This window comes from Nuphar pumila, chromosome 9 (genome assembly GCF_984573655.1).
Source record: "Nuphar pumila chromosome 9, dmNupPumi1.hap1.1, whole genome shotgun sequence".
Classification (NCBI taxonomy): Eukaryota; Viridiplantae; Streptophyta; class Magnoliopsida; order Nymphaeales; family Nymphaeaceae; genus Nuphar; species Nuphar pumila.
Genome location: NC_143257.1, coordinates 816752 through 828276, shown reverse-complemented (window position 1 = coordinate 828276; position 11525 = coordinate 816752). Strand labels below are relative to the sequence as shown.

At 39.2% G+C, this 11525-nt stretch overlaps 1 protein-coding gene across 1 annotated transcript; it reads left to right on the top strand.

The window, feature by feature from the left end:
- Positions 1 to 2806: 2806 nt before the first annotated feature.
- LOC149828133 (DNA replication factor CDC6B-like) lies at positions 2807 to 10901 on the top strand. Its single transcript, XM_090018114.1, has 17 exons — positions 2807 to 3100; positions 3179 to 3254; positions 3355 to 3575; positions 3911 to 3982; positions 4059 to 4168; positions 4333 to 4439; positions 4549 to 4608; positions 5038 to 5111; positions 5524 to 5574; positions 7950 to 7999; positions 9093 to 9228; positions 9554 to 9643; positions 9981 to 10040; positions 10154 to 10249; positions 10338 to 10427; positions 10623 to 10720; positions 10829 to 10901. The coding sequence occupies exons 1-17, from the start codon at positions 2807 to 2809 to the stop codon at positions 10899 to 10901; spliced, it is 1758 nt and encodes a 585-aa protein (XP_089874240.1).
- The last annotated feature ends 624 nt before the right edge of the window (positions 10902 to 11525 follow it).

Sequence of the window (11525 nt, the reverse complement as noted above, 5' to 3'; positions counted from 1 at the left end):
AGGAAAGATGCTTTTTTGACATATTTGTCATGAATATGTTTGTTTCTTCTTTCTTAACATATAGGTATTTTTTCTTGTAAAGCACGTTTGGAAGAGAAAAAAACTCTCATAGGAAAAAAAAAGTTTTACCTATGAGCATTTTTTTATATGAGAAGTTTTTCAAAAGAAACGTTTTTACTTATTTGTGTAGCATGAGAAAAACATAGTGAAAAATGAGAGAGCGGAGGGTGGTGGTGGTGGTGAGATGGATAGTGGTAGTGATGGTGAGGAGTATAAAATTAAATTTTCTCTTGGTACCAAACATTCCTCCAACCTGAATGTTTTTTATCAAAAAATATACTTTTTAGAAAATTCTCAGCAAAAAAGTTTCTTTCCTTTGGAAGGGTCAGAAAATCTTTTAAGTATTTTTCATTTTGCATCATTTTTCCTACATTTTTTTCTCTTCCAAACTGTTCCATAAACAAGGACAAGTTTCCTAAAAAAGGGCTTCAAACAAAGCGAAGACATGAACCAGAACTTGATATGAGTATGCATGTATAGGACGCATCCAGTTGCCAGTTTCCAATACAATATCAAAGAGTTGGATGTTCATTGTCCCAACTCAAACCCATGAGCATGGTGATGGCATTTGGTCTCTGTTTGGGAGCCTTGCATTGAGATGAAATCACCATTTCCATCCATTGCCAAAATGTATTGTTGAGGATGGAGTTGCACAAAATATTCTTATGTCAATTGGTATTGAAATGTAGCGTTGGGCTTGCCAACTCCATTGCTAATGTGGTGTTTTGGCAACACCACTACTCCCAAACAGCATGAGGGCATGAGAGTAGGGGTTGTCAACCGATTGTCTTTTGACCCGGACCCAACCCTACATGGTAGGGGTGGGCAGTGGGACAGCCTGGGCCTGTTTAGAGCTTGGCCCGCTGGGATTTAAGTGCGAACTGTCCCGTTTACTAATGGGCTGGGTTTTTGCCCGGTTCTTAATGGGCTTGGGTTTGAAGAACAGCCCATTGGCCCAACAGGCCAATGTGAAGCAAAGCTTACCCGACCCAAATTCATTTGTAAATAGTAATAATTAACAAGTTCTCAACTTTCCATGCATTTAATTAATTATCTTTATAGTTATTACAAAATTAATGTAACTAATTAGGTAAATAGTAATAGTTATCAAGTTACTATGCAATATTTTATATATATATATATATATATATATATATATATATTTGTATATTATTAAAAAACTAGTAAATAACTCAAGCCCATCGGGCTGACCCGATTGCCCATGGGCTGGCCCAGGCCCAGCTCACATATATATATATATATATATATATATAACAGGCTGGGTTTCGATCCAATACCTAATGGGCCCAGTCCTAAAACCTTAGCCCAAACCCGACCCATGGTGGGCCGGGTCTGCCCAACCCTACTATAGGGTCAGGGTTTGGTGATAATTAAGAAGATCAGATTAGAATCCGGGTCGGACCTGGACAGACTGATTATTGCATGGAGCTGGGTATGGTTTGTGAAATTTTATACCAGACCCAGGCCCGACCAGTGTTTCGATTAAGATTCACAATTTTTCAATGTAAAAATAATAAAAAATTATTATTTTATCTAGTATGGTCTGAGTTTGGTTTACGTAGTTATTATAGGATCCAGGTATGGCTTCTGTTATGGTGGATTCGAGCCCAATACCATCATCTCAAATCTGGTTCCACATAGATCCAAATCAAACCCGACCAGATGACACTCCTAGATGAGAACACTTTGGAAAACCGCGACACGTCTCTGATTCAAAGCTCCCAACGAGAGCCTTAATGATTTATTATTCGTGTCTCAATAATAGTGTTAAAGAAACAAAAGCACACGCTAAAAAAAAGATAAGAGATCCACTTATCGGACCCAATCAGTGGATGACCCAAATCCACTCAACTGGGAGGAAGGGGGCAGGGGACGGCAGATCAGGCGCATTCTTAAACCCTAAACCCTAAACCCTAAACACGCATATATATAGAAAAAACGATAGCTGTTAGATGCGCAGCTATCATTTTTTTTCTGTGTTTTTCTCGTGACCATCCATCATGCCTGTGATGAGCGGCCAATATGATTGCTAGCTGCGCAACTAAGGGTTGTGCAGCTACCACACTCTCTCTCTATATATATATATTATATATGAGATTTTTTTTGTGAAAAAACAGTTAAGATAAATGAACAATGAGATTCATAGTCAAGAATCATTATCATCTGAACCTAAGATCCGATCCAACTAGATTTGTAATATAGTTTTTTTTCCAAGTATTTTGTTTAAATATAAATTTTAGTGTTCCAAAAGCTTCAATCAAAAGAGCATTTTTTATGCAGCGCTGCTGTCAGTCACTGGCAACCACCCATCTCAAGAAATGTCAAGATGGGTGGTTGTGTGGGCGATGCATGATGCAGCGACGCTGCATTTCATGTGATTCAAAGTTTTAAATGTTTTAAACGAGTTTTGCCAAAAGCATGGACAAAACAAGCCATTCATAAAGATCCACCATCCAAAAACAGATATGCCACGCGTTCATTCTCAACAAGTGACTTGATTTTACAATACATTACGTAAAGCAACCACTAAAAAGCTGGCGGGAACAAGATCCCCAAGCGGGGTCAGTTTCCCGCCAAAACACACTTCACTCCCTCCCGTTTCAAAAGTGTGGACCACGGCCACCATCTGCCATCAATCTCCGAGAGCCATCGCTTCCCTCTTTCTCCTTCGCCGCAGAAACCCTAAAAACCCCACCAAGTCAAGTGAGCTCCATCCCAAGCTTCCATGGCAAGGCATGCAAGGGCTAGCAAATCCCCCGCTTCCACTCCCGGAAGCGATCGCAAAGCCCCGATCCCGGCGCAGTCTTCTCCGATCGCCTCTGGAAATGGCAATCGTCCCGATTCAGCCTCCCCGTCCACGCCGAGTAGGAAAAGAGGCCGGCCATATTCTACTCCGGAGAATACGTCGATTCCTCCTTCCAACCGCATGCGGTTGGCTTCTCCCGACAACCCCAACTCGCCTTGCCGCACTCCTGGATCCGGCAAGCGCAGCAATGGAGGCCCTGGGACTCCGACCAAAGTAGGTCTCCTTCTTTAACAGATCGATCCTGAGCTTCCTCAAATCGGAATTTGTTGTTTATTGAGAGGTTGTTTTCAGGTGTGCTGCAAGATCAAGTCTCCGAGGAAGCGGTTGATAGATGTGCTCGATCAGAAGCCTAAATGGAATCCCAGAGGCAAGAGTTTCCACCAAATTCGTTTCTTCTGATTTGAATCAGCGATCGCTCCAATCTTTTCTGTGTTCCTTTTCTTTATAATTGTGCGGATTCGGTGCAGATTCCTCGCATCTGAGTGCGGTAAAGGCAGCTCTGCATGTCTCTACAGTGCCTGCCGATGTGTCCTGCCGCGAAGAGGAGCAGGAACAGGTGCTTGAGTTTTGTAAGAGGTGCATACAGCAAGAGAGGTCCGGGAGCTTATACGTTTCGGGATCCCCGGGGACTGGGAAAACTCTGGCGATGGAGAAAGTGAAATGCCTCGCGGCAGATTGGGCAAAAGAGGTGAATCTTGTTTTCCTGTTTTTTTACCAAGCAATCTGTGATTGTGGGCTAATAATGGATTGCAACAGTTTGCTCCTATAGCTCTCTCCGCATAGATCTTATTAAACCTTTCGTTGTAAGACATAGACCCATCCAACTGCTTAATTGGAACCATCAAGTTAACCCTCGCTGCAAAGGTCCAATTACTTGATGAATGTTTTGCATGTTATACTGCCCTCAGAGAAGTGTCTGCATTTATGTATAAGTCTTGCGTCCTTTTCATCTCTTTCTGTTTTCGTTAACACTCTGTGCTGCATTTGTTTCTTTCGTGGATCCGCTATTTCGACCTAGATCAGGCAGGACTGCAGCTGGAATTGTTGTCTATGAATTGCACATCAATTGCAGACAGTTCTGAAATTTTCAACAAGGTAACGTAGTTCTTAATTCGTGATGGTTACGAACTCAGATGATTCAATTGAGATGTGACATCTTCTTCCTTGCCAGATACTTGGAAAATATTCTGGGCAGAGGAAACACGATAGCAGTGGATCTCCTCTTAAGCATCTTCAAAATTTGTTATCCAAACCTAAATGCTCATCAGCCAGAAAGATGATGTAAGAATACACTTATCTTTCATTATGTTTTTCTGATTTTCAGAACCCTTACGACCTTTGCAACATTATCCTTCCTGCTACCTGTTGGTTGTGTTTTGGATTATGAGATTTAATCTCTCTCTAAATGCATACTGATCGCATTCTTGTTGCTGACTTATTGAAAGGCTGATTATTGTTGACGAGATAGATTTTCTCATCAGCAAGGGCCGATCTGTGCTGCATGAACTTTTCATGATCACAACTCTACCACTCTCCAGGTGTATACTGATAGGTAGGTGTCAGATTTTAGTCATGCTTAGTTGTTCGTTAATAATTATAGACGCTTCTGTAAATTTGAACTTTACTTTATGGATATATAATATTTATTTTCACATGTGCAGGAGTAGCGAATGCAATAGATCTAGCAGATCGTTTCCTTCCAAAGCTTCATTCTTTGAATTGTATGTTTTTTCTTTCCACTCATGATTGTTGACTGCATTGTTAAGTTTTGATCTATCCATATAGTATAGCTAAATAAAGGCTCCACGGGAATTTTGTGATTTTAGAAACCATGTTGGAGATTCCTGCAAATGTCTAGAGAGGGCCAACATTGAATTCCTCTGTGCGCTCGTAACCTGAAACGGACAATCTTAGATAATACACTACCAGTACACTGGATTATAAAACAGCTTTTTCTCTACTAGAAAATTGATGCAGTTTCATGTTTCCCACACTTTGTTACTCTCAAAAGAATTTCCCACGCTTTGTACTACTAGAAATTTATTGGAGTTTCACATTTCCTGCACTTTATTACTCTCAAAAGAATATTTGTACTACTAGTGTACTTCTCTTGTTCTTTTAAACTAATGAACATCTATTATTTGGTCCAGGCAAGCCTGTTGTCATTACATTTCGTGCATACTCTAAGGATCAGATACTCAAGATTCTTCAAAAGAGGATTTCGGTACCGTTCCTTTGTCACCATTTTTTTCTTTTGTTTTTCCTTTTCAATCAGTGTTTATTGTAGGATTAATCTCAATCTTCCTTCGAAGTACTGTTGTCTCTTCACATTATATCGTTAAAAGATTTTCCTCATTGTATCAGTTCTATACCCTAGCACTCAGCCATGCATTTTCTGGCTTCAGTTGGCAGAGAAAGTAGTTCGCTTGTATAGGCCTATGGGTCGACAAAATTGAAATGATTCTTTCACTTCTGAAGTTTTTATGCTTTGTTTTCTCTATCTTCTTTCTGTGCTTGGATTAGTTTGGCTCACTAAGGTTATGCACTATGTAAAATTTTTGAAACTGCTTTTTAAATTTAGAAACCAATTAAAAATGTTAAGTGGCGCCTCACTTTTGCCCCCTTTCCTCTTGCAGGGATTTCCGTATGATGTCTTTCAGCCTTACGCATTAGAGATCTGTGCAAGAGTAAGCTTAACTTCAATTTTACTTCCAGCCTCCAAAATAGTCCATTTTTTTTTACCTTGACTTGGAATGATAGTTAACATCCTATTGCTGATGAAATGAATATGGGGAGTGTGATTTATGCTTATGATTTGCATTCACTGGTTGTCTGTATTTTTCATGTTTTGGCAGGTGTTCATGCTTGAAATTCTTGTGCATCTTTCTCCTTTCACAGCTATGCCCTATATGTATTTCTTTGTACATCTTCAACTTTTAGTATCCTTCTCTCAGGCTACCAGTTGTTTCAATCAAGAGATACCACTAATCGACATGGTGGATTTATCCACCATTCTTGGTCTTAGCAATGAATAAATAATCATGGTTTTGATAGACATGTGGGTGCAATAACCTTTTTTATTCATTTATGAGATGCGGACTACTTGTACTAGGACGAGTAAAGCCATATTAAGTTAAGTCTCTAGTTATCAATATTTTCTGTAAGTTATTATGTAACATGACTATTGCGTATGGGATGTTCAGCAGCTTTTATGGTTTGATATTTATCACTGTCATACACTGGGCTTAGCCTTTTAGTTTGTGATGTCTCTCTTTATGAAGGACACCTTCTTAATGTGTTACAGATGTCTGTAGTGTGTCTGTCAATGTTGTGGATCTTCATAAATATCTATATATTCTCTTTCATGCATTTCATGGCATCTCGGTTATAGTTCAAAGTTTCTATTTCTTTTTTCCTTTTCAGCATAATATATGTAGAATATCAAAGTGCTGTTAAACATTAGCATTATCATTCAAAATTTACTGCTTTGACACTTCTTTCTGGAAATGATAATCAGTCGGTCTCATTCACACAAGCATTACTAGACCATGTTTGATTCCCCTCTCTGGGCTTTGCTTTTATCTATAAATTCTGTAATTAGCTGATTTATGTATAGTTACATGACTATTAGGGGCTTTTTTTTCATGGAGTGTGTGTTATATTTTGTATGTGCATTAGGTGGTTATGTTCATATTTGCTTGTTAGTATACTGAAGGAATCTTGCTTTTAACATACAAACATTGTTTCTATGGCATAAGATAACTAATATTAGCCAGTGTATGAAACAATGGACTCACTCAGGGCTCCACTTTCCATAACCTACAGGGTCAAGCTAAAATTATCAAGTTGCACGGGGAACATGTCATGGCATGACACATGGAAAACTAGGCTTTCATGGTCTGATTGGCACCTAGTACTAACCATGAACTATTAGAATGTAAACAGACACCCATAGTGAAGAGAGTTATGGAAGAAAACAAGTTCTGCAGATTTTAGAAGCATATGATCCAATAGGAGACTTCTGCATCTGCAAGCTATGTATCAGTGCAATCTTCTTAATGTGGTGGGGAATCTGATTGAACGTTGAAGAAACTACTATAAGCTTATGTCCTTATTTAATTGATCCACAACATGTTGCATTTAGATAGTTCTGCACTTCTCCCAATGTCCCTATTTCTTATGGCTGTTGGCTTGGCTTTGGGAACCCAAGTTGGTATTCTTCATTGATATTCTTTCATTTGAGCATACTCGATTCCCATATGTCTATGGTCATGGAATTTAGTGGTCAATAGTTGATACTAGCAGTTAGCTATTAAATGCATGCAAGTCAGCTCATACTTATCTAGATCTCATCTAGAATGTCATGGATAACTTCAGCATTAAGGTGATGCAAATGGATGGTTGATTGTGCTTGCTTCATTCTTTCCCTTTCAGTAAATTTCTTATTCCTCTAGTAACTTGGCTTGCATTAACAATCCATTTCGGTCTTTCAGATCAATTCTTTCTCATGTCATTGCTGTTGGGACATTGAATCCAGTATCTATCTTTTACATATAGAGTTTTTTATTACCACTATAAGGGTATTCAAATGTTATCATCTTTCCATTTTTCACAAAAAATAAAAGCTGTATCAATCATTTGTAAGACCATGTTTGAAAGCAAGAAAGTAATACTTACCAAGCATACCTTTGTTCTTTCTGTCGAACTCTGGAATTTTGATCTCCATGCTGATCCTAACCAGTCTTCAAAGCCTATCCATGGAATTGGCTCATACACTTGCAAATTATTTCATTAATGACTTCATAGCTTTTTTTCTCTCTTCACAACACTATATTTGTCAAACACTATCTCCCAATCCCTGAATTTTGTTGTTCCCAAAACATGGATAGAGTAGAATTGTATTAAAGGAAAACAAAATTTTATTTTAGTCATTTATTCATAAATGCGTGATATTTTTAGGAGGTCAATGCATATTGAACTGCATTTTGAAATATGAATCTATTTGTCTATTTCTATAACTAAGTAGATAGGAACTCTTACTCCATTTCATCAATCAAAACAGAAAGTTGCTGCTGCTTCTGGGGATATGAGAAAAGCCCTCGATTCTTGCAGGTAAGAAGTTACCCTTGCTATTGTATGAGATTAGCGAACTGACTTCTTGCAACCATGAAACATGAATGGTTAAGCCTTGTCCTTTATGGATGGTCAGAATAAGGTTAAATATGGTAAACATAAGATGTCTATTTAAGAATTAGAGTTTCTAGAAGAGGCAAGACAGGAGTTTGGTAGATAAGCTAAGGTTTTTTTAAGTAAATAAACTCAATCCATGAATAGGTATCTACTGAATTCTTTACTCATCAAGCGAATTAGTAATGGATTTTTTTTTTTGTGGATTCGAAGGTCATCTTGTGGATTAAAGACTTGTTTCAGAAACCCATTCTTCCTAATACATCAGAATTCATGTGATGTTATAAAATCATTGGATACATGTACAAGTTCATATAGTTCACATGCATGACAGTTTGCCAATATGCACTCTGGGCTGGGTCGCAGGCTGCAATGCCTGACACCCAGAAATGCTTGACAAAGGATGATCAGTCATATCCTGCCCCATATGAACTTGGGTTACTCATCCAAGCTAGTCAAATAAAATCGTTTATGGGACTTGACAAGGGTAGGCAATGGATCAGCCCATTCTGGCTTTCCTGTATTCTAGACAGGCTGACCAGTTCAATTAAGCTTGGCTTGCCAAAGGGATGGGCCAAGCTTAACCCTCATCCATGCTGGCGAAGGGTCTACAGCTCAGCCTGACTCAGCTCGGATGAGCTGGGCTGCTTCTGGCCAGTGGGCCGCTCTACTCAATTGAATGGGTGAGCAATTGGTCAGGATGTGCTAGTTATGGGTGGGCTTTATGGGCCATGAGCAAATCAAGCCGGGCCCAGTGTTTCAGCAGGCTGGGCCTAAGCCTGGTCTGGGTAGGCCAGGGCCCAAAATATCAGTCTAAAATGGGCCAGGCTGCAGGCAGCCTATAGGCTGCCTGGCCTGATGTGCAGTCCTAACTTGATACAATTCGAGGACCAATAAGTCCCAAGCTAGTGAAAGTTCTTATGCCAACTTTTGCTTCAAAATTTTAATTTTGCATGTCACCTTTTTTTCGCATAAGTAGATGTGGTTGTTAATGATGCTTGTTTGTTCTTCATGGCAGACTTGCAATCGAGATCCTAGAGGCAGAACTAACTGATTCAGCTGCCAAGCTAACCTCAATTTCAGCTGAGAAAACTTCTGCTCCTCACCTTGTACCTCTTGCAAGTGACTACCTGGCAAACCAGGAAACTGTCCTAGTAAGTAAATGCATTCATGGTTGATGGTTCATTTCCAAGCTTCACGAAGGAGTAACTTGGCCAATTCAAAACCGAGGAATAACTTGGCACAGTATCTGGAATTCTTATACTGTAATTTCTAAACTACTTTGTAACTGTAGCATCAACCATGCTTACCATTATCGAGACAAAAAACCTGTTTTGATAAACTAGCAAAATGTTGGAGCAAAACATTTATTATTATTATTATTGCTGGTGTTATTTTTATTACTATTAATGTTACCTACAACTGCTCCCAACACATTACTCGATTATTCTCTTATAGTGTCTACAAAATCCGTTGCAGGTAAGAATTGATCATATGGCCAATGCATTGTCAAAGACATTCAAGTCAACAGTAGTCAACACAATTCAATCACTGCCATTGCATCAACAGGTTGCTTTGTCTGTCAACATCTTGTCTTTGTAGTTTGCATCATTTATGACATATCATTGAAAAATTGTTGGAAGTAAAGCTTCCTGCCAACTGGAACACTTTCTTGCATACAAACCCCATCATCAAATTTATGCTTCCCTTCTTGGTGCATGGTTTTCACAATGGCACTGGATTTCTTGATTACAAACTTTAGAATATTATTGTGAACTTGATTTTGGATTTATTTCATCAATTTATGCATTCCTTCTTTTGAAAAACAGGAAATGCTTAAAAAACCTGCTCCAAAGTGCATTGTCAACATGGCAAGTTAATCTTTCCATTTCTTTTTCCTTTTCAGATGATACTATGCTCTGCAGTGAAGAGCTCCCGCACTAAAAGAAACATCTCAGAAATGGAGGTAAGTGGTCCTTTTGAGACGATCTCCTTATGACACCTGACATAAGATTAAAGGCCCTATCAAGCATCTTTCAAGCCATCACCTGAGTTCTCTAGTTTGTTTTCTTGAAACAGTTGTACAAATCTTATTCAGAGTTGGCGAGGTCAAAAAAAATGTCCCCAGCTAGCATTCTGGAATTTGCAGCTGTCTCCGGATTGCTTGCCGAGCAGGTTCTTCAAACACAAACCTTTAATCCAGGTCTCCTATTTTCAAGATATGCAATCTCTCACTACAACTTTCATCTGTTTCTGGGCACAGGGACTCCTAAAATTTGGGAAGCCACGGAACGATAAGTCGAAAATGATGACGTTGCAAGTTGATGTGGAAGATATCTTTTTTGCGTTACAGGTTTGTGCCTTGGAGTTTTTGCTTTGTTGGGACCATCTGATTGTTTCTCAGTTTTCTCTACCTTGGTCCCGGTTATTTATGTCACTCCTTTGCTTACAATGGTGCAGGGGAATCCTTTATTCAGTGTCTGTCTGCAGTCGGATCACTAGCAAGAAGCTTATGTGTTGCTTTTAAATCTCTACATCCCTTGGCCAGCATGATTCATTGTCAACATGCCCATTGGCTTCTCCACAACTGGTAATTCAGTTCATTTTAACAAAGGTGTTCCCATTCTATTCAGAAAAGAATATCGGGTACTTTTTATCGACTGCTGCTCAATAGTCAGTCGTGTTATCTAGGCCAATACTATCTGTTTCCGGTATCTATTTTCTGATGGGGACTAGTGTTCTTGTTCATGACAGTGCTATTTCTGGGGTGGAAAATCAAGAGATCTACAATAATGGAATAACAGTTCCTGCGAAATACATTTCATAGCTGTGCAGATCCATAATTCCCAGGTGGTGGCAACCTGTGAAAAGCCCTTCGGCTCCCAAATTCTGCGATGGGTGGCTATCTAATGCAGGGCAGTTCATGCTTCTTCGATAAGCAAAGCCCTCCCTGCTTGGGGCTGCATATCACATCCTCACCAATTCATGTCATTGTTTTTCATCCTCCCTATCTCGAGGACAGGAGTTGCCTACAAGATTAAAGAATAACAATAAAAAGATAACTGAGGTTGCTGTTGGCCGGTTGATTGGAGAAGTGTTGCTAATGACAAAAATAAGTCTCAAAGCACAATCTCTGAATCCCAGTGAAAAGGGCAGTCGATGACTCAGTTAAGCATGCATTAACAGGTGGGATGGATTAAGGAAGATCAAGTTTAGTCTTATCTTCCTTATCCAGTAAGATTGGTTCTTGCAAGGATGTCATTTCCAAACCTGCAGATTTGGTCGCCCTGTCATCTTGCCTCTCAACAATGGTTCCCAAACATGGCCTTAATGTAGTTAAATCATTTTTATTTTATTTCTGGAATTCCTCCTTTCTAGACCCTAAAGCTTTTATTTTTTAGTTGTGAATTTGTTCATGCATAAACGGACTTGTGAGATTGTTTATACATGT

Coding starts and splice junctions, on each gene's coding strand:
- LOC149828133 (XM_090018114.1), top strand. CDS start 2,807: ATGGCAAGGCATGCAAGGGCTAGCAAATCCCCCGCTTCCACTCCCGGA. Junction 5,575..7,949: donor CATTAGAGATCTGTGCAAGA/GTAAGCTTAACT, acceptor CAATCAAAACAG/AAAGTTGCTGCTGCTTCTGG. Junction 10,721..10,828: donor TATTCAGAAAAGAATATCGG/GTACTTTTTATC, acceptor TGTTCATGACAG/TGCTATTTCTGGGGTGGAAA.